Source organism: Mobula birostris, chromosome 8 (genome assembly GCF_030028105.1).
Source record: "Mobula birostris isolate sMobBir1 chromosome 8, sMobBir1.hap1, whole genome shotgun sequence".
In the NCBI taxonomy this organism is placed as follows: Eukaryota; Metazoa; Chordata; class Chondrichthyes; order Myliobatiformes; family Myliobatidae; genus Mobula; species Mobula birostris.
In genome coordinates, this window is record NC_092377.1 from 105,484,781 (window position 1) to 105,512,154 (window position 27,374).

Genomic DNA, 27,374 nt, shown 5'->3' on the forward strand with positions numbered 1-27,374 from the left:
TTGTCTCTTGCAAGTGTGACCTTTCTCACTTTCAGACTAAGTACACAGTGAAACTCTTTCTTTTAGTTCTCTCTGCTGAAGTCAATTCATATTTTGTGTGAATATCAATTTCTTGTATGTGACCCTGGGCAGTGATAGTGCGTTAGTGGGCAGTTTGCCTGAGTTACTTGCTTGCCTTCATTCCTCTTTCTGACCCAGTTACTAGTTACCAACGAACTGCTTGGAAGAGGACAGATCAGTAAGTCGGTGGGTAGATCCACCACTATAGCGATTCAGCTAATAATGGACGTCCAGTAGACTCAGCTGAACAATGTAGTTCTTACGGGAGAATGTAAGAAGTCGGGGGAAGAGTGATCGGTTGGCCTGTTGAGCTGTTCAATGAAATCAAGGTCTAAAGATTCAGGTCATTTTACTGTCAGACAGCCTGGGGAGCAATAAAATGGCAGCATGGTGGGGTAGCAGTTAGCATAGCACTATGACAGTGCCGGTGACCCAGGTTCAATTCCTGCCACTGCCTGTAAGGAGTTTGTACATCCTCTTTGTGACCGTGTGGGTTTCCCCCGGGTGCTCTGGTTTCTTCCCACAGTCCAAACAGCTGTTGATTGGTAGGATAATTGGTAATCGTAAATTGTCCCGGCTAGGATTAAATCAGGGGACTGCGGTTCGAAGCATCTATTCCACGCTGTATCTCAACAAGTAAATAAATAAATATGGGTGAGGGAAGGCTCACTGGGGGTGGAAGGGGCTCTTTCTGTGCTGTATCGCTGAGCAAGTCCCTTGCACACATGAAACTTACCGAGTGAACAGTCCACAGAGTTTCAGTGAAGGCAGTGACGAACACAAAACAGCAGAATGGCTCCACAATACTAGTGCAAACTGAAATGCAGTAGGGACAGTAACAGATGAGGTAGATGGTTTTCTACAATCTCATCCTCTGACATTTAAACTACAATCTCCATATTAAATATATAAAGTGATTCTGAAGCTTCTTGGGATGGAGAGTTACAAAAATTCACAATCCTCTTGGAATGAATTCCTTCTCACCCCTGTCTTGAATAGATGACTCTTCCTGCTGAAATTGTACCCCTAGTTTTAGCTCCCCCTGCTGGAGGGAATCATTACTTCAACACCCACCCTACTAAACCCCCTCCCTTCAGAATCTCTAAATTTCAGTAAGTTCACGTTCTTCAAAACGCTGAGAATAGGTCCAGCCTGTTCGATCTTCCATGGCAAGTTGACCTCTTTCTTCTGCAATCTACCCAGTGAAACATCTCCACGCTAGCTAGAATCCAAGTATTTCTGTGGATCTCCAAATTGTAAGTTTTTTCACACAGAGAGCGGTGGATGTGTGGAATGCACTGCCGGTGGAGGTGGATACAATACGGTCTTTTAAGAGACTCTTAGATAGGTACGTGGAGCTTAGGAAAATAGAGGGCTATGTGGTAGGGAAATTCTCGACAGTTTCCAGAGTAGGTTACACGGTCAGTACAATACTGTGGGCCAAAGGGCCTGTAATGTGCTGTAGATTTCTATGTTCTATCATACTCCAGGTGCAGTCTCACCAGCACCCTACAATGCTGTCTCAAAAATCATACTACATACTGAATGCACTAAACAACAACACTCCTTTAGATCAGCCAAATTACTTACCATACCTGCATGTTAATCTGTGCTTCATGTACCAGAATACTTGGTGCTACAACATCTTGCAATCTTGGGGTTGAGGGGTATATTAAATCAGCCATGATAGATGACAGAGAAGACACAATGGGCTGAATGGCCTAATTCTGCTCCTATGTCTAATGGTCTAACCGCACCAAAATTGGTTTTTCATTGACCTTGCATTTCCCCACGTCACACTCCATCTGTCACATCCTGCTTGTCTGACCTGTCTGTATCCCTTGGCAGGCTGTTGTGTGTCCTTACCACCACTTTCCACTGCATCTGTCCTTGCACAACCAGAATCCAGTTCACTCAACCCCTTTGCCCTTGTCCCAATTGGGGTCACAGATTCGTAGAGTTCCGTAGCCCCTTTGGCCCAACTCTTCTCCGCCAACCGAGGTACCTGCCCGAGTTAGTCCCATTTGACTGCATTTGGTCCATGTCTCTCTGAACCACATCTCCACTCAAATGTTTGGTTTAAGCATTGCAATTGTACCCGGGTCTAACACTTTCATCAGTAGCTTGTTACATCAACACTTCTGTATGAGCTTAAGAACATAAAATAGGGGTAAGGATAGAGCACTTGACCCCTCAAGCCCATTCCACCATGCAGTATGATTGCACCCCCTTTTGATCCAGTTCCCTGTAGCTTTCCAAAGTGAAGATTGCACCCAAGTGGAAGGCTCCACAACGCTCTGGAATGGAAGTGGTACTGCAGTCCAACAGGCTTCCTGGTGATGGCAACAAAGGCAAGTCAGGGTGTCTGGGCTCGGAGAGGGTTGTCAGTGTGGCCCCGTGATCAATCACATCATTCAGGGACAGGTTACCTTCACCAAACACGTCCTGAATGAGATTAACCCACAGCGGTCTCTCCCTAGTTTTCACCGAGTCACCGGACTTTGACAACTGAGTCAGTGCTGGAGGCAGATACACTAGTGAAGTTTAAGAGAATACTAGACAGGTATATGGAGGAATTTAAGGTGGGGGGTTATGAGAGGCAGGGTTTGAGGGTCGGCACAACAATGTGGGCCAAAGGGCCTGAACTGTGCTGTACTAGTCTATGTTCTGTGTTCCTTGTTACGTACCCCGTAACTGGGTTGCCAAACCAGCAGAAATGGACCACTAGTTGGAGTATGGATTACTGGAAGCTAATAAAGTTTTATTAAAGAAGTAAGTAACACAGTACTCTAATCGTATGGATATAAATGCAACAGGTTAGCAATGATAATACACACATGTACACAGAACTAGGGTAATAGGAATCAATCAAGCTGTATCGCAGTCTAGGGGTAAAATGATCAGTCTCAAGTGACACAGAGTTCAGTTCAGCTTAGTACAGTTCATAGTAATCGCTGTTGTGCTGTTGCAGAGAGAGAGAGAGAGAGAGAGAAATGCAAATTTTGATTCAAGCAGACCTTTGTTCTTCACAGTTGGCTTTCGGGCGGACCCTTTTATGTCTTCTATCCCGCTGGGGGTCACCGACTGTGACCCCTCCGTTCTGGATACGACCATTCTTCTGCGGTAAACCCGGCACCCAGGCAAGGGTGGACACACACACCAAGTTCCCGCCGATCGTACCTTTTCACCCTGTCAGTCTATGGTCGGTTCCCTCGAACCAGACCTCCAAACTCCCACCAACTTGTGGGGGCACACCACTCTTCCAGGGTCTCGTTATCTCGTGATCTCATGGTGTGTGTCGTGCCTTACCGAACCTGTTCTTTTTATTCCCCTGCTGGGGTATCGCCTGTCCATCAAACTTCAAACAGTTCAGATTCAAAGCAACCGGTCTGTCAATATTCTGATTGTGTCTCTTTTCGTTATCTCTCTCTCCTCTCTCATTAACATTTTGAACGTTTCTCCATTGTCTCCCTTATCTCTCTCTCATTAGCATCAATTTTCTGATAATTTGGTTTTTCGTCACAACCTCAATTGCACTTGTCCACGTGGAGAACAGCTCGGCCCCTGCCACCACACCGTTCTGAACAAAGAAATGCCATTTTTAAACAGACATTGACGAGTTGTACAAATAATTGATCAAGCAGAAACCTTGTACACTCCAGAATCCTATCATCGATTGAGAATACAGAGTGGAATAGGCCTTCCTGACTCTTTGAGCTATGCCGCCCAGCAATCCCCCAAGTTAATCCGAGCCTAATCACAGGAGAACTTATAATGGACAATTAACCTACCAACCGGCACCCCTTTGGATTGTGGGAGGAAACCAGAGCACCCGGAGGAAACCCACGTGGTCATGGACAGAACATGCCGACTCCTTGCAGGCAGTGGCAGGAATTGAACCTGCATAATCTGGTAGCATACCTTTTGTTTGTTAACCCTTGCTTTGCTGCAGTGCCCACACACACCCCCCGCTCCTCTTTGTTTTCCTCAGCGCACGGTCATGAGGCGAGACGAGATCGAGAAGGAGTACGCCGGCCTGGTGAAACGCTCCGAGCAGCTCCTGGCCGCCCTGCAGAGGAAGAAGCAGGAGGAGGAGGAGGCCGAGCGACTACGGGTCATCCAGCAGGAGATGGAGCGAGAGCAGCGGAGGCGCGCGGAGGAGGAGCAACGGCGCAAGCGGGAGGAGGAGGACAGGCAGTTGTAAGTATGCTACCGAGTGACCGCGCTCGGGTGGGGTCGCTGTTTACAGAGTCACACAGCACGAGCTGGTGGAGGAGCCAGGTACAATAGGGGCACTCTTAGACAGGCACTTGAATAGGTGAAGAATGGAGAGCTATGGACCATGTGCAGGCACGTGGGATTAGTTTAATTAGGTGTATTGGCTTAATTAATTTGTCACAAAATTATGGACAAAGGGCCCTGTTCTTGTGCTGGGCTCTACGTTCTATAATTAGGCCCTTTGGCCTACCAGCTACATGAAGCACAGTCATGTATTTGTGGACTTGAAACTACATGGATTTATCTTTACAGTACAAATTTCCGGTTCGGATGGTGCTGAGCTGCAGTCGCTGTCAAGGTTGTGGTTTGTACTCGGTCATTTTTCAGGTTTGTGGTGATGGTTCTAGGGGTAGAGAGAAGGGAGTTGGGGGGGTCACATTAGGGTTTAAGGACAGGGATACCGGGGAGTTAGAGGTCAGGCAAGAGTCTAGTCCGTGTTCCAAGGCCAGCAACGTGGACGCGTGGTGAAGAATGGAGACCAAGGGTGGATGAGTACACGTGGTCTCCAGGTCAGCAAGGCCCCCTAGGCTGCTGAGTCGGAGAGTCTGGAGTTTCGGGGTCCTGTCCTCGGCGAGTCCTGGGGTCGATACCAAAGATCGAAGGTCAATTGGAAATCCGGAAGTCATCTTGGAGCCCGATGGGTGAAGCCCTGAGTCTGCGAGTCCACTGGGGAAGTCAGAGGCCGGCTGTCTGTGAGTCCACTGGAGGTGGCCTGTCCCGGGGGGCTGAAGGAGTGCGTGTGCGTGTGCATGGCCTTACTTCGTTTCTGTTGTCTTGTTGCGGCATGTGTCATTCTGCAGAGCATTGCAGGCATGCTATGTTGGCACCAGAGTCTGTGGCGAAACAGGTGGGCTGCCCCAACAGATCCATAGGTTCTTTTGGTTATTAACACAAGCGATGAATTTCACTGTATGTTTCAATGTGAATATGATAAGTGGATCTGAATCTAAATCAAAAGGATCATTGAGAAGTCGCAGTGTCGCATGTTGAGGTGCATTTGAGTAGAGATGAGGGATTTCATTGTCTCGTCTGATAGTTGTCACTGAAATACTCTCCAAATACTGAGCAATGACTCACTGTAGAGTCAGAGAAGAGCACAGCACAGAAACAGGCCTTTTGACCCTTCTAGTCCATGCCAAACCCATTTAATCTGCCTGTTACCATGGAACTGCACCGGGACCAGAGCCCTCCATGCCCCTACCATCCATGTATCTACCTAAACTTCACTTCAATGTTGAAATCGAGCTCACGCGCACCACACTCATTCCACACTCTCAAGACCCTCTGAGTGAAGAAGTTTCTCCTCGTGTCCCCCTTAAACTTTTCACCGTTTACCCTGAACCCATGACCTCTGGTGTAGTCCCGCCCAACCGCAGCAGAAAAAGCCTGTTTGCATTTACCCCATCTATACCCCTTATAATGCTGTCTATCTCTGTCAAATCTCTTCTTATCTTCTGTGTTCCAAGTAATAAAGTCCTAACCAATCCAATCTTTCTTTATAATTCACGTCCTCCAGTCCCGGCAACATCCGTGTAAATTTTCCCTGTACTCTTTCAACCTTATTTACATCTTCCCTGTAGTTAGGTGCCTGTGTCCAACTCCCTGAGTAAGGTTGTGCACTGTAATTGAGCCTGTCCTTGATCACTGTTACGTAGGCGCGGAGCATGTCGGCCATTGTACATGTGGGGCAACTTGGTGTGGGAGTGGCGAGTGAGCATTCAAAACCAAAAAGAGGGCATCTCCTGCACGTAGGAGGCGCAATTGATTCACCGCGTGAACAGTTGATGGCATGTAACATTCTTGCACTAAATCCTGCACAGTTTGATCCCGACATCAGATTAATACAAGGAGGAGCAATCAGTGAACTGTCTCTTTTCTCTTGATATTTGAGGCATTTAGTGAAGTGTATAATTCAGTCACCAAAGACTATGTTTATAATCAGAAGATGCATTTTACTTGTAAAACAAACTACTGATGGTTTGATTTAGGGGAAAAATGCATAAACATGACAAAATATACACAAGGAGATGTGACTACGTTCTGTTACGTAGCCTGTAACTGGGTTGCCAAACCAGCAGAAATGGACCACTTAGTTGGAGTCTGGATTACTGGAACTAAGAAAGTTTTATTAAAGACATAAGCAACACAGTACTCTAATAGTAAAAATATAAATGCAACAGGTTAGCAGTGAATAAACACACATGGACACGGAACTATGATAATAGGATCAATCAAGCTCTATCGCAGTCTAGGGGTAGAATGATCAGACACAAGTGACACAGAGTTCAGTTTAGTTCAGTTCGCAGTAATTGCCGTCGTGCCATTGGGGGGAGAGAGAGAACGAATGAATATGCAAAACGGATTCCAAACAGACCTGTGATATTCCTCGCAGTTAGCTTTCGGGCGAGCCCTTTGTAATGTCTTCTGAGGTCACCGACTGTGACCCCTCCGTTCCAGATACGATCGTTCTTCTGCGGTGAACCCGGCACCCCGGCAAGGGCGGACACACACACCAGGTTCCCGCCCGACCGTATCTTTCCACCCTGTGCGTCTACGGCTGGTCCCGCGATTAGACCTCCAAAACTCCCACCAACTTGTGGGGGCACACCGCTTCCAGGGTCTCGTTACCTCGTGGTGTCGTGTGTCTGTTACCTTAGCGAACCTGCCCCTTTTTATCCCTCTGCTGGGGTATCGCCTGTCCATCAAACTTCAAACAGTTCAGGGTTCAAAGCCACCGGTCTCTGACAATACTCGGAACTGTGTCTCCTTTTTGTTAATCCCTCTCGTCTCTCATTAACATTTCTGAATGTTCCCCCATTGTCCTCTTATCGGCATCAATCTTCTGATAATTTGGTCTGTTGTCACAGTTCTCAGAATGGTTCTAAATATGAACGTGTTCAGTGGGCATTAGGCAAATGTATGTACAGTGCGCAGTCCTTTAAATAAAGTACTTGTGAGTATGTTTGCTGGAATCTTGTCACTGATCCCAGGAGTTTGATTTTGCACGATCCCCTCACCCTGCATAGGCAGCCTCCGGGTTACGGTGGGCCTCTGTTGCTGGGACACTCTTTGTGACATCAGCTGTCTGTCAGTTAGCAACAAACCACACCAGTGGGTGGGAGAGGGTCACAGAATCGCTGCGACCGGAGGACGGGAAGAGCGGTCTGGGTGAACAAGCGAGTCTGCTTGGCAGTGCCCGTCCCTGATTGTTGTCACTCAAGTCGGAGGAGTCAGAAGGCATGTGGAAGTGCTCCATGCTCACCTGGTGGTTGATGCCTGCGGCTGACACATCCGTCTTGCCCGTTTCCAAAGCACTCGTTCGTACAGGGGTGGGGGGGTGGGGTCCTTGAGTCGAGCAGGACCTGTACCGAGGCCCGTGAGTAAAACCCGCAGCAGTGACCTCGTGTGCTTTCTGTCACCAGGAAAGCAGAGATGGAGATGAAGCGGAAACAAGAGGAGGAGGAGCGGAAGCAACAAGAAGAGAAGGAACGCCGTCTGCAGGTAGGAGCCATTTTTCAGGATGTGAAAGCCGAGCCCACCACAATGTAACCCTAGCGGGGGGGCAGTGGAAAGGTGATCCGTGGACTCCAGAGACGAGCACTGCGTGGACAACTTTTTGGGAGACCTCAGGACAGGGTCTGGGGAGGCTTGAGTTTAGAGATGTCTGGGGGTATTTGGCCGTTTAAAGTGGTAACGTGATTCGATAGTTGTCTACATCAAAAGTATTCCTTTGGAAGACATGAATAAGTGATTGTGTTCTTCAAGTGAGAGCCACACCAAAGTCCACCAAGGGACGTCGACAGAGTCCAGAATATAGAACGTCTGGGTGTGTGGGTGAGCAGGCTGAAAGACTCCTGTTCCTACTGGGTTTTGCTCAGCTGAATCACTGAAGTAGGTTAGAGCTGTTGGGCAAAGTGGACGGAGTGTTTAATGGGATTCACTCGCTCCCCTCTGTGGAGGATTTGTCATTTCTGGATGGGATGCTGGGCTGGGATTCCACAGTCCTCCAGCTGTAGCAAGTGCTGTCTGTGAAGTTCCATGGGTGCTTGAATGCTCCCGCAATACTAATCAAGAACCTGCCGACCTCCTCTTTAAATGTACCCAGTGAATTGGCCTCCACAGCCATCTATGCCACTGAATTCCACAGATTCACCACCCTCTGGCTAGAGAAATTCCTCCTTGCCTGTCCTAAAGGGGCATCCTTGTATCCCCAAGCTGTGTCCATCTAGTCACTATAGGAAACTCCTTCCACATCCACTCTAAGCCTTTCAGTATCTGATAGGTTTCAATGAGATTTCCACTCATTATTCTAAACTCCGTACTCCTCATGCGTTAACCCTTCCATTCCTGGGATCAGCCTTGTGATCATTCTCTGGGTTCTTGCCAATCCAATATGATATTGTCTGTTCTTGTAACACTCAGTTCAAATATTTATCTGTCTCCAGCTTAAATGTATCCAATAATCTGGGCTCTAGCACCCTTGGGGACAGAGTTCCAGAGATTTACCACCCTCTGAGAGAAGGCATTTCTACACACCTCAGTTTTAAACAACTGGCCCCTTATTTCAGTTTGTATCCTTGTACATGACCGTCCCACAAGCAGTGAAAGGGGTTGGACTGGAGAAGTGTTGGAAACATTTCAACATCTGCTCAGTCAAGCCCCCTCCCCTGCTGTTCATGATTTTGACCCAAATTGATTCTACGTTTTCATCCACTGGTAAATCTGTTCATTATTGTCTCATGTATCTAGATACAGTGGAAAAACTTTCAATTTGCAATCTGGCCGATGAAATAATTTCATTACAGCAATGCATGGAGCTAGCACAAGGGAAAAGGGATAAGTAACACAATGCAGGCTACGGGGAGTGTGTGGACAAAAAGATGCAAGGTCACAACAGGGTAGACTAGTAGCTGTTACATTACACTTTGTGTTGTTGCTTGTGCTTGTCAGCTCGCCCTCCTTATTGCAACTGCACTCAAATGAAAGCCGCTGAGCTTCATTCTTCTTGGTCTTACCAGCTCTGTTCTGCAAAGTTCTGCTTGAACCTTGTGCCCTGTCACACTCTGCTTGTCAAATCCGCCCCCCCCCCCCCCCCGCATCCTGCGGCATTGCTGTCTCATTTCCACGGTTTATCAGGCATCCGGCTCTTGGGGTGCTCCCTGCTCCCTCGAGCTAAGCATGTGATCGTTCTTCACTTTAACACGCACAGTAACGCAGGTGTGGTGGCGGAAAACTCCCACTGCTACAATATCTACATGTGACACTGGAATTTGCCTAAGGTTGTTAGGGTGGTGTATTGGGATGTTCTCAGATTGTTCCACAAAGATAATCTACTCCTTGTCACAATAAACATGGGTAACCAGAAATTGAGCATTCAGCAGCCATCACCCCTGCTGGGGGACAGCAGCTCGCCAGGGTCCTCTCTCCTAGGCCAGTCTTTCGCGTCGTCTCCATCTTCTTGCTGTATCATCCCGCTCCCAGGGATAGGGTCTTTGAAGCTTCTGTTGCCGTTTCTGTAGTTCTGGATTTTTAAAGGATGGGACTGCTAGCCCCATGTCCAACCCCCCTCCTCTCGCTATCAGGCTTGAGACCATTGATGGCGGAATTGAGCAGCGAAGCAGTTGGGCACAATTGGTTTGGACTTCAAAATTCTGTGTGGAATTCACTCCCATTGGAGCTGGCAAGTTCGGGCCTCTTGTAGAAATATGAGAGTCTAAAGACTACTGGTGAAATCCTTTTGCACTCTACCTCCAGACTCTGAAGGGAGTTTGAAGGTTAAGCTGGACTGTACTGACATTTACCCTGGGGGGTTTGCTCTCCCACCTCCATTCCTGCTCTCCCCTGGCTCTAGAACTTTTCCCCTCTCCCAACTCTTCCTGCTCTCCCCTGGCTCTAGAACTTTCCCCTCTCCCACCTCCATTCCTGCTCTCCTCTGGCTCTAGAACTTTCCCCCTCTCCCACCTCCATTCCTACTCTCCCCGGCTCTAGAACTTTTCCCCTCTCCCACCTCCATTCCTGCTCTCCCCTGGCTCTAGAACTTTCCCCTCTCCCACCTCCATTCCTGCTCTCCCCTGGCTCTAGAACTTTCCCCCTCTCCCACCTCCAGTCCTGCTCTCCCTGGCCCAGGAACTTTCCCTCTCTCTTACACCTTGGTTACCTCCTCTGGTGAAGCTACATTTTTGGCTTTAAATCAAAGTTTCAAGTTTTTAATTGTGTATTTTTATTTAGAAGTTCAGAGCAATAACAGGCTCTTCCGACCCAACAAGCTCATGTTGCCCAAATCCACCCATGTGATCAATATTATGCCAGATGCCCTAAACCACACGTCTTTGGACTGTGGAAGGAAACCGGAGCACCCGGAGGAAACCCACGTGGTCAGGGGCAGAGCGTACAAACTCCTCGCAGACAGTGGTGGAATTAAACTCGGGTTGCTGGTGTTGTAATTGTGGGATGCTAACTGTTCACGCTCCCATACCACCCCAAATGCAACCAGGTAGTATTCCAAGAATAAACTTTATTTGCCATATACATTTACATGTATTAAGAATTTGCAGTGGTGTGTTGACATGAATGTAACAAAAAATACAAAATTCAATAGTTATAAAGAGTAAAGAACGACATAAAGTATAAAGTTGGTGATTAAAGTACAGGTATGGAATAAACACTGGTGTGTATTTTAAATATAAACCACATTACGCAAAGTGGTTTAAAGTGTTTGCTGTGATGGGGCTAATAGATAGGGAGGGAGGGTGGACTGCTAACTAGAATGGTTGATCAGATTAATTGCCCAGGAGGAGAAGCTGTTAAGATGGCATGAAGTTTTTGTTTTCATACCCCACTAACACTTTCCAGAAGGGAGCTTTTGGAAAATGCAGTTTGCGGGGTGAATAGTGACCGCGAAGATTTTTCCAGCCCACTTCTTTGTCCTGAGTGCATACAAGTCCTGCAGTGGTGGTAGACTGCAGCCTGTGACTTTTTCTGCTGACCGAAGAGTTTGCTGCGGTTTTCATAGATGGAGAGAGGGTGCTGCACCAAACCAGACGGTGTTGGCTGTTGTGAGGACCCAATAGCACACACTGCCTGCAGAAGTTCCACGTAATTCATGCTTCGCTCCTTACCCCCCTCACCTGAGTACTTATCGTAAAGCCCCAATTTTATTGAGTCTCCCTTATGCCTTGAAGTTAAAGAAACTACTCTCAATATTTGAAACTTGTTTATTGCTTTTGGGGAAGGAGCAAATTGTTCAGAGATACAGTGAGGGTGATGGCCTCTTACTGAGTTGTGATCTAATGATTGGTGTCCAGGTTGTTCAATTACTTTGCTGGCTGCTCATCTATAAACAGCATTGATTAACATCAAGATTGGCATGAGTGACAAAAAAAACTGTGGGCTCAGCAAGTTGGGCAGCATTTATGGGAGGAAAAAAAGTTGATGTTTCTGATCGAGACTCTGCATCAGGACTGACAGTAGCGAGAGAAGATGGCTGGTGTAGAGGGAAGGGGCGTTATGAGATGGGCAGTAGGTGATGGAGGGATGGGGGATGATCGACCGAGTGGGCCCCAAGGGGGAGAGGTGGTTTTGGAAGATAGAGGCGGGTGGGTGATTTTTTTTATTGAGATACAGTGTGGAATAGGTCTTTCCGGCCCTTCAAGCAGTGCTGCCCAGTGATCCCCTGATTATCGCAGGACAATTAACAACGACCAATTAACCTACCAGCCGCTCTAATGTAGAGAGGGTGAGCTTGTGCTTGGGTTAATGTGATTGTATAAAGAGAAAATGTGAAATGCAGACCTTAAGGCTTATAATCAGCGTGGAAGTGGACCTGCAGGTCCTGGTCGATTTGAGTTACATCCATCTGAAGCAGATGGAGTTCACCAGGTGAGCCCAGCTCCTGCTGCACTTTACTCACCACATTACCTGACGATTAATGACGCCCATCCCAGAGAATCCATTCCACAAACAGAACGAGGTAAGTGAGACACTGTTTGTTCAGCCCAGGTTCTGCTGAATGGGTCCCTATGCCCACCTCATTTACTGAGGTCGGAGCGGTCTAATGAACCTCCTTGTGGTTGTCAGGCTGAACTGGAGGCACAAATCACTGCTGAGCGCGAGGAGGAAGCCCGTAAGCAAACACTGCTGGAACAAGAGCGCCGTGATCGGGAGCTTGCCATGAGAATCGCACGCAGTGAGTCTGAGCTCATCACTGATGAGACTCCGATGGACACTGGGATTAAAAGGTAGGCATTTATTAACTTCTTAAAATCTTTCCTGCTGTCTTTTTCTGTGGATTCCTCCAGATGTTCATGTAAGAAGCTTAATGATAAATGTCTTCCTTTTCACAGTGCTGAAGTTAAACACGTCCAACCTGTTGCAGCTGCTCCAAAGTATGGATATGTATCCTGCAAATATCTTGCAAACTTAATAAATCACACTCTGCATATTAATCATGCTACCTTAATTACAGAATTCTTTCATCTTAGTTCCCTTACAAAGAATTGGGTGATTAATGAATCAAAATCATTTTATGGTGGAGGTAACTTTCTGATCATCATGATTCTTGCATGAATTTTAATATGTTTATAATCTGAAGGACTAGGTCTCAGCTGTAAAATCACTGCACTGAATTACTTTGTGGTGTCTTGCTTGTGGGAAGGTGTGTGGTTTTGAGTGTCTGGAAGAATCTAACCAACATTTGTTCTGCTTTCAGATTGGTTCGGCCAGCATCCAAAATGACAATGTATGAGTTTTACATTGTTTGACTCACTTGTACTTTTGGCTATTGGTGATGGGACTTTTCTGGGGGGAAGGAAAGGGCAAAAAGTTAACACTTCAATTATCTTAAACTGACTTACAGTCCCAATAATTTTCATTGACTTCTGCTTGCTTGCAAGAGTTTTTCTTTCTGCTTGATATTTCTGTAAGACCATAAAACATTGGAGCAGAATGAAGTCATTTAGCCCATCGTGACTGTGGGATTTTCTTATAAAATCATAGACAGGGAGAATGCACAGGGTCTTTTTTCCAGGATTAGGGACTCTTGAACTCGCGGGCATAGGTGTGAGGGGGAGATTTAATAGGAATCTGAGAGGGAAATTTTTCACCCAGAAGGTGGTCAGTGTAGGGAATGATCCACCAGAGGAAGTGGTTGAGGCAGATACATTAGCAATATCTAAAAGACATTTAGACGGGCGTGTGGAAAGATTTAGAGCAGGGGTTCCCAACCTTACTTGATGGTATTGGTCCTTGGCATAAAAAAAGTTGGGAACCCCTCGTTTAGAGGGACCTGGACCAAATGCAGACAAGTGGGACTGGGTTACATGGGAATCTTGGTCAACGTGGACCAGCCGGCCCAAAGCACCTGCTTTTGTGCAGTCTGACTCTAAAGCTTTCCTCAGCGCTCTTCACTGGATCCAACAGACAGGTGAACCTGAGAAAAAAGTTTGACATATCCTGAAACTGTAGTCAGTTACATTTGGTTCAAGTAGTGTGCTCTACAAATACAAGATAATTCTGTAGTTAATGAGTTAACTACCACATGGTATATTTTTTTTAAATTGTCATTAAAATAAAAGAGCTATTCTTCAGAATTTTCCCACTATAAATTCCTGTATCTCTATACTGTATATAATGGAAGTTGCCTACAGAAAATTGTCAAGCGTGCTCCCATTAGAGTAATTGTACCAAGTGGCAGGCGGCTTTAACGAAAGACGGGTTGGCAACTGTTTGTTATAAATAATTTATACTAGAATACCAATGTTTATGGAATTATGACAGTAAAATACTGTATGAATCCTTGTCTAATTAACTTTCTACCCTCCAGATAATTAATCTTACTTGAAAATCACACCTTGCCTTAATTTCATGTGTAGCTGCATTAGAGATTGATTAGCCATAAGTCAAAAGAGCAAGGAATAATGAAACACATCTAGCTTCATTAGATGAAATATGGGCTCAAAACTTGACAGGTCTGGTAAACATCAGTATAAATCTGGCTTGGTGGAAACAGTGTTGGACCATTCACAAAACAGTACCTTCCAATTAAACACTGCCACTTTAAAAAAATCAAAGTAATAGAATGGGCAATCTATAAGACTGTAAGACATGGGAACAGAGTGAGGCTGTTCAGCCCATCAAGTCTGTTCTACCATTTCATCATGGCTGATTTATTATCCCCTACAACCCCATTCTTCTGCTTTCTCCTCTAATCTTTGATGCCTTTATTTAGCAAGAACCTGTCAACCTCAGCTTTAAATACATCCACTGACTTGGTCTCCACAGCCATCTCTGGCAATGAATTCCACAGACTTGCAGTGTCTGGCTAGGGAAGTCCCTCCTACTGTCTGTTCTATAGGGATGCCCTTGTACTCTGAGGCTGTGCCCTCTGGACCTAAACTCCCCCACTGCAGGAAGCATCCTCTCCACGTTCACTCTGTCTAGATCCATCAATATTCAATAGGCTTCAATGAGATCTTTCTTCTAAACTACGGTGATTACAGGCCCAGAGTTATCAAAAGCTCCTCATATGTTAAGTGTAAGCAAATAACTTTGCACAAAGATGATTTAATTCCCAGGAATGCTTGCATGGCTATCTAAATCTTTCACTGCACCTCGTTCCTCTGCATCCAATTCCTTCCTCATGTAATGCCTTTCATCTTGAAAGAGTAAACCATGGTTTTTCATTTTTTGTGTGTAGTGTATAACACATTTGCAGACATTCTGTTTTAACCCACCACCTAGTTTCCCTGCATTTTGCTTGGAAAAGGCACACTCATGAGGGTGTCCACTGATTAGACTCTCAGGTGGAGATTGTTTGGTTATGTGTAAACAAAACCTGGTCATACACTCCTGGATTAGTAGGGATTGCATCTGAGTAGTTTACTTACTGGACATCTTGGACAGTCAATTGTAGTTCTCTTTGAGTATCATCTTTAATTTTGAGATTAAAACCTTATTTGAAATCTTTGCAGTGCCCTTTTAGGTCTGTTGTGAGGCCCCAATGTCTATGATTTGGTTAATTGACAAGCATTGAAAAAAATAATTGCAGGACCCAGTACAGCTTGAATCTAAATTAACGTGTTTGTCAGTGTGGTAGTACTTTCATAAATTCTTTGGGATTTATTGCCTAGTGTTTAGAATTCACGCTAAGTGAACTAAAGAAGATATAAAAGCTGATGTCAGCTGGAGGTGTCTGCTCAAAGTCAAAGTACATTTATTGTCAAAATATTTAAAGTATGCAAAGTATATCAGTGCATAAGCCTAAGATTCACAGCTAGCCATGAAACAAAGAAGCACTATGGAACCCGTTCAAAGGAAACATCGAACACCCAATGAGCAAAAAAAAAAAAAAAAAATCAAATCACACAAACAGCAAAAAATATGCAGGAATACCCCAGAATAATAAACATCAAACTGTAGAGTCCTTGAATCAGTCTGGGAATTTAGTCCAGTTCAGTTTGGCACTGTGTCTTTTGTTGATTGTGGGCTGCAGTGCTAATCCGCTCTGATCAAAATCACACAAAATAACAATAAAAAAAAGTGACCAGCAGCACAACATGAACACAGAGTCCCCAAGAAACAACATTTTACAGAGGGGATCATGCAATTTGTGCTACTGTTTCTACACTTGCAAAGGTGTCCTGGTACCAGCTTTCTTCTTGGTCTCTAAACCTGCCTGTTCTGCTGGTGCCCTTTCTCACGTTCTCTTTGCAAGGGATCTCATGAACTGGCGTTTTCTGTGAGGCATCTACCTAAACGTATCTTCTGCTTTAGTGTGTTAATGGTGAGCTAAATCCTGAATGTAAACTTGATTACTTTACCAGTAATGTATTATTGCACTTTGAAGCACGCGTGGATTATGCATCTTATTTCTGTTACAGGGATGAAATGGCCAAAGAAATGTCTGACTATCTGGCTAGGTAGGTAACACATTCCTTCCTAAAATTTTAATTTAACTATCAACACCTCACCCAAAAGGCACACATACTGTATGTCAGCGGTCCCCAGCCACTGGGCCACGGACCGGTATCAGGCCGCAGAGCATGTGCTACCGGGCCGCGAGGAAACGATATGAGTCAGCTGCACCTTTCCTCATTCCCTGTCACGCACTGTTGAACTTGAACTTAGGGTTGCCAACTGTCCCATATTTGCTGGGACATCCCATATATTGGGCTAAATTGTCCCATACGGAACCACCCTTGTCCCTTATTTCCCCCGCTAAGGTAGAGCGTTCCTATGAAACCTTTCGTGCCGAGATGGTGTAAAGCAAAGAAGCAATTACCATTAATTATATGGAAAAAATTTTTGAGCATTCCCAGACCCAGAAAATAACCTACCAAATCATACCAAATAACACATAAAACCTAAAATAACACTAACATATAGTAAAAGCAGGAATGATATGATAAGTACACAGCCTATATAAAGTAGAAATAATGTATGTACAGCATAGTCGGGAAGATTAAGCGAAAACCGATTTGTGGGGAAAAAAATCGGCACATACGCGCATGTGCACACAGGCGCCCGCTCAAGGCTTCATGGTCATGGTAGTCTTTCTCGGGGTAAACACAAGTGTCCCGTATTTGACTGCTACTTTTGTCCCTTATTTGGGAGTGAGAAAGTTGGCAACCCTAACTGTAAAAGACATGTTGAGGTAAGTTTCACCCTACTTGAACACCCCCCGACCGGTCGGCCGGTCCGCAAGAATATTGTCAATTTTAAACCGGTCCGCGGTGCAAAAAAGGTTGGGGTCCCCTGCTGTATGTAGTTGACATACTGTATTATCTTCATGGTAAAACCAAAGTTTTCCAAACATTAAAATTGGAGTAAGTTTTTTTTTGTGTGTGCTGTGTCTACTGACAGAGTTAACAGTTGGTTCGTTGGAAATCTGCCGATCTTGCAGGAGGTGTTGGTTGCTGACCCCTTCTCTTGGGACTGTTCCAGCTTCAGTTGCTGACGCTCGTGTGATGTCTGACCCAGTGATTCATAGATTCTCAGAAGCTCACCACCCACCGTGAAAGTGCTGACTTTTTGGTGTGAACGTCTGTTTTCTCTTCTGCTCTGTCCCTTAGCAGTGCTTGCTTTTCATCTTCGAGTGACAAATCAGTTACCATCAGGAAACTGGTGAATCTGCCATTGCGGCATTTAGAAAATAATAGAAAACTTCAGTGGAAAATTGCCTTCTTGAATAAAGAATGAGTACTCCAAATATAAGCAGACTCTGGTCATGCTCATGCAGTTAGAACAATCATTATTTGGAAGGGTGTTTAGTGAAAGCTTTGGAAGTATGTAATTATGCTGGGCAAGCTGAGTTGATACATCACTCACCTCATTAGAGATCAGTTAATATTTCTGAGGCAACCTTAAAGCATGATAGTTTTATAAATGCCACAATAACTTGGAAATCGTACAGAAACAAACACAAGTTCTCGTTTTGAATTGCTTGGAGAATTAAAGGTGAGGTGCCAATGAAGTTTGGAGAGAAAACCTTTCAGATTTCCACAGTCATGACTAAAATGTCAAATGGTCAAGGTCAAGGATGCATCAAACTTTTCTGCTTTAATACTGATACATCTGACTTTATTTTCCCACTGTCAAACTGCAGGGTGATTTCTATCATATTATGATCACTACCCAAAGGCTCTTTTACTTTAAGCTCCCTAATCAAACCTGGTTTGATATACAACACCCAATCCAGAATTTCATTTTCCCTAATGGACTCAACCACCATCTGCTCTAAGGATCCATTTTGTCAGCACACTACAAATTCATTCCCTTGGGATCCAGCACCAACCTGACTTCCCCAATCTGCCTGTATGTTAACTATCCGAACCTCTCCCTGAACCGTGCATCTCTGACACTGCTGTAACAGCCCCAGGGACCAGAATCGCCATTTCTGAGGAAACCCCCAGGCTCCTCTTCTATGTTTCACTCTGCACCTTCCATCTGAAAGGGGGTGGGACAGTTTGACTCAGCACTTAACCTCCTCTGTTAAAGTAAAGTGCTCCGTGATTCAGCAAGATGTGAATGATGGCTTGAATTTAAAAAAGAGTGGCCTTGCAACTGTGGGAGGAAACCAGAGCACCCAGAGGAAAGCCACGTGCACAGGAGTAGAATGTAGAAACTTTCGTACAGAGGGCGCCAGAATTGAGCTGCCCCACGTTGTGGCAGCGTCACACTAACTGCTATGCTACCACGAGCAAATGAGGGGTGATTGTATAGAAGTGTATGAACTCATGCAAGGTAAATGTGCACAGTCTTTCTCCTGGGGCTGAGAGTTCAAGAACTACAGGGTATGGTTTTAGGGTGAGATAAATGGATAGGAAATATTTAGGGTGTGCGCCAAACACTGGCAAACGGCTCCAGCTCAGATGGGAACTTTTGTCAGCATGCACCAGTTGGATGGAAGGGCCTGTTTTCATGCTCTGACTTAGTGAATTGCTTTTGAAACTTCCTTTCACTGCAAATGAGGTGAAATTCAAAGTAAATTTTACTATCAAACTGCAGGTACGTCACTATGTTCAAGCCTGAGATTCATTTTCTTGTGGGCGTACTCAGCAAATCTATAGAATAGTAACTATAACAGGATCAATGAAAGATCAGTCGGAGTGCAGAAGATGACAAACTGCAAATGGAAATCTAAATAAATAGCAATAAATAACGAGATTGTGAGATGTTGAGGTAGAGTCCTTGAAAGTGAGGTAATTGTTTGTGGGATCATTTGAATGTTGAGCAAGTGAGTGTAGTTACTCACTCACAAAGGGCAAGTGTTCTTGAACCTGGTGGTGCAAGTCTTCAGGATCTTGTACCTTCGTCCTGATGGCAGGACGGAGAGGGGATCATGACCTGGGTGATGGGTGACCCTACCGATGGATGCTGTTTTCCTACCACGCCGTTTCATGTAGATACGCGCACTGGTTAGCAAGGCTTTATCTGTGAGGTACTGGGCCAAATCCACTGCCTTTTGTAGGACTTGCTGTTCAATGACGTTGGTGTTTCCATTCCAGGCCGTGATACAGCCAGACAATATACCATGCAGAGATGTGTGAAGAGGTACACCAAAGAACATCTTTAACTGTATCCCCACAGATTCATTTGCCTCTAGGTGCCTGGTTCTGCTCCTGCTCACTGCTTCCATCCCTAGCTCTACAAGAGATGTCAGGACCACCGCTGCATACATCCTTTGTTTTCCCTTTCTCTTCTAGATTTGGAGATGTTTTATTTGCTCCAAATTGCAGAACTGATTTATCCAGTACAGCACTTCAGCCTGTAGAATATTAGTTAAATCTTAAAGGTCTGAATAATGTTTTAAAACAAAACCTTCCCATGCCCATGCTGAACCCAATTGTACCAGCCTGTTTCCCTCTTTCTAATGCTTTGCCCATTTCACTGAAGTGCTTTGAACTGAACTTCCTTTTCCAGGGTCCTGTGTTTCTCTTGGTTGCTTGGGCAACAAGGCCAGCTCTTCCGCACCCTTCAGTGAGATGGCTACCAGTGAGAGGTATAAGATTAGTCATCCTGCTAGGTTGTCTCACTGCCCGTCCTTCTCTCAACAGAAGTCCACAAGTCCAGGCCACGAAGGCTGCTGCTGGCACGAAGAAGCACGATCTCAGCAAGTGGAAATACGCTGAGCTACGAGATGCCATCAACACCTCATGTGGTAAGAAGTCATTCCGCAGGTCTGGCTATCCAAGTCCTGAGAAGGGGCTTCGCTTGGGAGAATCAAATTCTGCTGGAGAGAGAATTGAGTCTTCCTGTTTAATTTAGTATCAGTGTGGTGACACTGAATGGATTTAAAGCTGTCAGGTCAATTGCTGCTGTCAAAGTTCAAAGTATATTTATTACTGAAGTATGCATGCTATATATAACTTTGAGATTCATCCCTTTACACAGTGGTCCCCAACCTCCGGGCCACGGACTGATACGTTGCCACGAAGAACTCAGTGGTGCAGCGGTGGTCGGAACACACCCAGCACATCTTTAAGAAAAAAACCAAAATAAACAAGCGAATTAATTAGATACCGCCCAGCATGTATATGTTGGCCCAGATCAGAGGCGATTGCTGATTGCATTGCCTCTGATCTGGGCCGATATTTACGTGCTGGGCAGCACCTAATTTAATTAGCTTGTTTATTTCGGCTTTTTTCTTAAAGACGTGCTGGGTGCGTTCCGACTACCGCTGCACCACTGCGTTCTTCGTGGCAACGTATCAGTCCGTGGCCCGGAGGTTGGGGACCACTGCCCTTACAGGCTGTCACAAAACAAAAAAGCCAGATAGTATCCATTTTAAAAAAGACTGTCAAATGCTGAATGTGCAGGAAAAAAAACAAATTGTGCAAATAAATAAATAAATAAAAGTAAACAAATAAGTTGCAGCTGAAATGTGCTGTAAGCTTCAGCTCGGGTTGCTTGAGTCACACAAGTTCTAACTGCGGGGATGTTGCTCAGAGGCCACATTTTTTGTCAAACATTTGTTAGCAGATTAACAGTCAGTCACAAGGGAAAGTGGTTGGATTGCAGGAGGGCTGATCCACTGATAATGTATGAAATGAAACGGCCTAGTGCCTGTTGCTCAGTGTTCTCCAAAGCCAAAAATGTCATTCCCTGTTTAGCTCAGGCTAAACAGAACAAACGATAGGAGTCTCCATCTGGAAAGTAAAGTCCTCCTCGTGACTCCTGACTGTCCACAAAGGATTGCCCATCCTGACTACTGTAGTTGGTAGCCAGAAGCCTCTCTTCCTGCCACCGTTCCCCCTAACCCCACACCCAGCACACTGGACCTATGCTTGGGCCTCCCCCCGCCCCCCCCCCCCCGCTGATCCATTGATGCTCTTTGCCGACATGATCTGCAGACACGGGAGGCAGGTTGCATAAGTATACTGGTGCCAGCAGCTCTGCGTAGCTTGCTGCCTCGACCACTTCCAGTGCCTCTGTTCAATTGGACTGCTTGTTAGGGAGTCTGTTCCCCCAGCATAGGCACTGGGGGAATGGAAGTGATCATCTTTCCCCGGGATGCTGTATCCCAGACTTTGATTCAGTCTCCATCTTCTGACTCAGACTCTTCATAATGTGGCATGCTGCATCCCAAACCAAACCCCTTCCATCACAAGGACCATCACGTTCTCGCTCTGCTTCAGCCTTTTACTGAGCCAGCATCATGTCCCTCCAAGACCTGCCTACTCTTGTGCCTCCCATTAAAACCAGTGCTTACTAAAACCCGATCCCCTCCCATCAATTACCTGTGTGTGCAGAGGTTCCCAGCCTGGGGTCTATGCTTAGTGGTGTCTGCGGTATGAAAACGTTCCGGAACCTCTGGTTTCGAGACTCAGCATCCTGGATTTCTGCTGGGCATTTGTCTGGGGACTGACTGGTGTTGCTTACCTGCAGATATCGAACTCCTGGAAGCCTGCAGGGAGGAATTCCATCGGCGACTGAAGGTTTACCACGCTTGGAAGTCCAAGAACAAAAAACGGAACTCGGAGGCAGAACAACGGGCCCCAAAGTCCGTCACGGACTATGGTAAGAACCAAAGTAAACATGGCTGTTAAATGGAGTAGCGAGCGGTCCAGAGGTCGTTTGCATTTAGACACGTCTTTTTGATCACTCGTTTCTGCACCTTGGTTTTCAGCTGCCCTCTTCCGCTGTGAGCCTCCGTCTGAACCTGTGATGCTCCTACTTCTGATCTCCATCAGGAGAATTTCCTCGCCTATACTCACTAATATTTAGTGCCCACCAATATCACTCAAAGAGAACAGATTACATTATCACCAGTCGCATTCTTGTTTTGGAAGTCCGGTGAGATATAACACAGAAGCAGGCCATTTGGTCCATTGAGTCCATACCAGCATCAGTGGCCCTCCTACTCTCATCCCATTTCATACTCCCCACATTGCCATCAATTCCCCCCAAATTCTACCCCTCACCTTCACACCAGGGGCAATTTACAGCAGTCAGGTGACTGACCAAACAGTCTGGTATGCAGGAGGCAGCCAGAGTACGTGAAGGAAACCCCCGTAGTCAGACAGAGAGCACAGAGACTCCGCGCAGACAGCATTCGGTGACTGAACCCGGCTCTCTGGAGCTGCGTGGTGGTGGCTGCACGAGCTGCGACCGAATACTGCTGAGAGCTGGCTGAGCGCCTGGCTTTATGGCTGTTACCTTTCTATGCTTGTAACTATTTTGTTGACTGCAGTACACTTTGGATTTGCACTCAGGAAAGGTAGTAAGAAAGCCACGTCAAGTCATAGATGTTAATCAGTTCAGTACAGTGTCAAGGCCACTGGCAAGTTGTAAGGTCCTTCATTATTCCGTCGCTGTTAGGCTTCACTGAGAGTGAAAATGTTGCTATCAATGCTTTGGTTCCAATAGCTCAGCAGAATCCTCCCCAGTTGCACACTCGGCAGCAGGAGATATCTCAGAACCGGACGCAGCGTTATTTCCGCATCCCTTTCATCCGGCCGGCTGACCAGTACAAGGAGCCGCAGAACAAGAAGAAAGGCTGGTGGTATGCCCATTTCGACGGGTCCTGGATCGCACGCCAGATGGAACTCCACCCGGACAAAGTCCCCATACTGTTGGTAGCAGGTAGGTGCACGGCAGGCAAAACTCACTGCTTTGAGATGGGTATTGCTCAATTGATTTTTTATTGTTACATTTACCAATGGCTTTGCGTGCAATCCATACCGATTTCATCACATCAATGCAGATAGTGCAAGGGAAATACTGTAACAGAAATCAGAATGTAGTGTTTCAGTTATGAGAAAGTGTAGTACAGGTAAATGTGCAAGGCCATCATGAGGTAGAATTTGAGGCCAAGAGTTCACTTTATTGTACAAGAGGTCCATTCTATAGTCCTATAACAGTGGGATGAAAGCTGTCCTCGAGCCTGGTGGTGTGTACTTTCAGGCTTTTGTACCTTCTGCCTCCTCAGAGGGGAGAAGAGAGAATGCCTGGCTCGGGCAAGAGTCTTTGTCTAAACTCCTTGCTGCCTCAGTAAAGCAGCCAACATGATCAGAGTTCTTGGAGGGGAGGCTGGTTTCTGTGCTGTGTTGAGCTGTATCTACAACTCTTTGCAGTTTCTTGTGGTCATGTGCAGAGCAGTTTCCATAACAAGCTGTGTTGCATCCAGATGGGATGCTTTCTTCAGGGCATCGATAAGATAAAGCGGTGAGAATGAATGACAATGTGCCAAATTTCCTTGGCCTTCTGAGGAACTAGAGATGCTGCAAACACAAGAAAATCTGCAAGAACTGGAAATCCAAAGCACCACAGACAAAATGCTAGAGGAACTCCGCAGATCAGGCAGCATCTGTGGAAAAGAGCAAACAGTTGACATTTCGGGCCTTCATCAGGACTCAGAGGTGCTCGTGTGCTTCCTTGTGCCTGGCATCTATGTAGTTGGACCAGGACAAGGTATCAGTGATGTTGCCAACATAATGTGAACTTACTGCACATAATGACCGGCAAGAAAGTGATGCGATAGTTCACTCTATCTGCCCCAAACTATAGTGTGTCATTAAATATAGACTGTTCACTCCTTACAAAATCAAGAACTAACGTAGGAGAGGTGCGATTCTGAAACGCCGATTTCAGAAGCCAAGTATAGAGTACTCCTTAATACTTGTGCCTTGGCAATGGTGGAAAAGCTTTAGGGTGTCAGAAAATGAGTTGCTCGTCACACAGCCCCAGCCCCTGAGTGCTCTTGTTTCATATGACAGGTCTTGTTCAATTTTCCATTATCGATGGTGGGGGGAGTTAGCAACACTAAGGGTGCATGGTTAGACTTTTCTTCAGTTGGAGATGGCCTCTGTTGCACAGAAGTTTCTTGCACTTGGAAGTTATCAAGGTCTTATTCTGAGCAGATTTGCTCAAGAATTGCACAGGGAATTGAGCATTTTGTGATAATCAGCCAAGATCCCCACTTCCAACCTTACAAAGGAGAGTCATTGATGAAGCAGCTGAAGATGGTCACTGCCCTGAGAAACTCATGCAGTGATGTCTCATACTGGGATGATTGTCCTCCAGCAACCATCTTCTTATATAGGCATTATATGACTTCGTCCATCGGAGTGCTTATCCTTGACGTCAAGGGATCCCTTGATGTCAACGCTTAACCCGGGTTCTCCGATTCCATCAGTTGGGTAGTCACAAGGTATTTACCTATCCCATGGGGGGAGGAATTTACTGACACAACGAACAAGTTAACTCTTGATGGCAAAACCCATCTGGTGAAGACAGGTCACTTGCCCTTCCAGAAAGAGATGTACCCCTCCCTAGTTCAAAGTGGACATCTGCTTGCTCACTGTCTCTCACCCAGGACAGTGATTTCAATGATAGTTACTCAATTACAATCGTGGAGCATGTGTGGTGTCCCAGATCCCAAACCACACGCTCAGGTGTAAGCATATTCAGATTTGACTCACTACTGAATAAAGGAGAACCCATTTAATAGCAGTACCATAAGCAGTGTTGATGCAGACAGCGAGCTTGGGCTCCGAGTGAATAACTCTGAAAGTGGCCACACAAGTAGAGTGGTAAAGAAACTTCACGATGTGCTGGCCTTCGTTGGTTGGAGTATTAAGTATAAAAGTCAAGTAGTGATAAAACCTTATGAAAGCTGTATGAAACTGTAGTTAGGCTTCACGGAGTATAGCGTGCAGTTCTGGTCACCCCGTTGCAGGGAGGATGTGGAGGCCTTGGAGAGGTTGTATTGGTACCTGTGTTAGAGGATATAGCTCGAAGGAGAGTTGGACAAACTTTGGTTGTTTTCTCTGGAGTGCATAGGCTATTGGGAATCCTGATAAAGGTTTATAAAATTATGAGAGGCATAGAGTAGCCAGTCAGAATCGTCTCCCCCAGCATAGAAGTGTCAATTCTAAAGGACCCAAGTTGAAAGTGAGGTAAGGGGAGTTTAAAGGAGCTGTGCAGGGTACGTTTTTATTACACCGACAGGGATGTGCTGCCAGGGAGGCAGATTTGATGAAGGTGTTTGAGGCTTTTAGATGGACACAGGAAAGTGCAGGGATGGAGGGACATGGATCGTGCACAGGCAGACGAGATTTAGTTTAATTTGCCTCTGTGTTCAGCACAGATATTGTGGACCAAAGCTGTTGTTCCCATTCTGTTCCTTGTAACATTAGACCCGACATTACTCCTACTGTAGAAAGAGTGTGCTGAAGATGTGCAGCAAGTCAGGCAGCACCTGTGGAAGGAGTGCTTGAAGTTTCACCAGAACTGGAAGTGTGGGAAAGCACTCCTGGCTGTTTGCCGAGCTTTTCTGGGTGACAACTCAGGGTGGGATGGGAGTGGCTCAAAGCCCTGGGCTCTGATGCCAGCACCTCACGTCTCTAAAGTGCTCCCGTGGATTTTAATTTGACACCTCTTGATTTGCACCGCAGGCAAGGATGACATGGAGATGTGTGAACTGAGCCTGAACGAGACAGGTCTCACTCGGAAGCGTGGGGCTGAGATTCTACCGCGGCAGTTCGAAGAAGTGTGGGAGCGCTGTGGTGGAGTCACCTATCTGCGCAATGCAATCGAGAGCAAGCAAGCCAAGCCCACCTATGCCACAGCGATGCTGCAGAACCTTCTACAGTAGAATGTCATGGTCCTTGTCCTAATTAGAGGCAGTGTGGTATAGACAAAAAAGATTTGTAAATGGTGCATGTGGAAGAATACCACTTCCAGTGCAGTAAGTCTCAGAGCTTGAAATAAATGTTTTTTTTAAACTTTAGAATGCTATGTTATACAAGATTTAATGAATTAAAAAAATAACAGTTGAGCAAAATTAGGAATAACAATTTAGTAGCAGTAATCCTATTTCCTCTGAGCATTGTGGCAACTGATCGATGATAAACGAAGCTCAGAGCTGGTCACTGTTTAGTCTGAGGTGCCACAATGACATTTGCAAGACTTGGCAATGAATGACGGTGGCTGATTAATGTGATATTAGTTCTTTTAAAGTAATATGTTTGCCTCACATGGTGCAATGTTTAAAAATCCTAACTTTTTATCAAAGAGTCAGAAGTTATTCAATTAGTGCTTGGGGCAAGTCCTTCGTCTGACCAGTGATTATCTCCCATAACCCACATCCTATAAATTCCAGTTTGGCAAGCATTTCACAGCTTCACGGCTGGAGAATCTCTTGTACTTGAAAGTTGCAGCTTTCAGGAACCATTAAATAACTTGCGACCCTCACTGACACTTTACCACTTATGAGTCTTGTCAGTAGTTTCTTGCAGAAAGGTACCTCTTCGGTTCAAGCCCTGCAGTTTCAAATAGATATATAATCACATTGTACCTATCGGACATACCCAGATTTCATTAATTCCAGAGATTTGTTTTGTTAATTTCTATTTTGTGTGATGTTTTTGTGGAGTGAAGTCTTTTTGTGCACTCTGTGATAATTGAACATTCGACCCCATGTATTAACACAATAATGTCACAGAACTGGAACCCCATTACTCTTTGCACCGTACCCTAATTCAGACTACAGATAAACACAAGCAGTTAATGGTCATGTGTGTCAGAATACTCCTTTGCAACGTCATATGCTGGAGGCATAATCCACGGGATTGACGGCTTGGTCTTGCCACTTGGACAGCAACTTGACTCTTTCCTGGTGTTTTTTTAAAATCGTGTTGATCTCTCCTCACCATACTGAGGTTGTTTCCCGTTTGGAAATCTATAACACCGAATCTGTGCGCAGAAAGAGAGAGGGCAGGTAATGATGCTGGCCAAGCTGATCATGTACTGTAAGGCATTGATGGCTTTTGTTCATCCTTATGATCCCAGCTGATGTTTGACAGTCTAAAGCAATGACTGAATGTTGTGCTTATTTATTTATGATTTTCCATGTGCATGTCTTACCCTAGAATGTCTGCTGTTAATACCTCCTGAATCGATTGGACCAAGTCCCTTTTTAAGAAACGGCATAGTTTTTCCATTTGATTTTTTGAAATGTCTGATCTTACTCATAGGATGCAGAAAATAAACACATTCCTTATCTACCACTTGACATTGTGTATTTCACTGTGATGTCT

At 45.5% G+C, this 27,374-nt stretch overlaps 1 protein-coding gene across 4 annotated transcripts in view; it reads left to right on the forward strand.

The window, feature by feature from the left end:
- The window catches only part of LOC140201573 (unconventional myosin-VI), a 265,342-nt gene extending 238,003 nt beyond the window's left edge, over positions 1-27,339 (forward strand). For 2 of the 4 annotated variants that reach the window (XM_072265885.1, XM_072265886.1), the window contains 10 exons: positions 4,052-4,260; positions 7,761-7,839; positions 12,415-12,575; positions 12,681-12,722; positions 13,046-13,075; positions 16,215-16,253; positions 19,890-19,993; positions 21,721-21,852; positions 22,702-22,917; positions 25,731-27,339. In XM_072265885.1, coding sequence (XP_072121986.1) covers positions 4,052-4,260; positions 7,761-7,839; positions 12,415-12,575; positions 12,681-12,722; positions 13,046-13,075; positions 16,215-16,253; positions 19,890-19,993; positions 21,721-21,852; positions 22,702-22,917; positions 25,731-25,930 — 1,212 coding nt within the window. In that variant the 3' untranslated portion in view covers positions 25,931-27,339. The remainder of the gene's footprint in view (positions 1-4,051; positions 4,261-7,760; positions 7,840-12,414; positions 12,576-12,680; positions 12,723-13,045; positions 13,076-16,214; positions 16,254-19,889; positions 19,994-21,720; positions 21,853-22,701; positions 22,918-25,730) is intronic. The other 2 variants (XM_072265887.1, XM_072265888.1) reach the window with 2 other exon arrangements.
- The last annotated feature ends 35 nt before the right edge of the window (positions 27,340-27,374 follow it).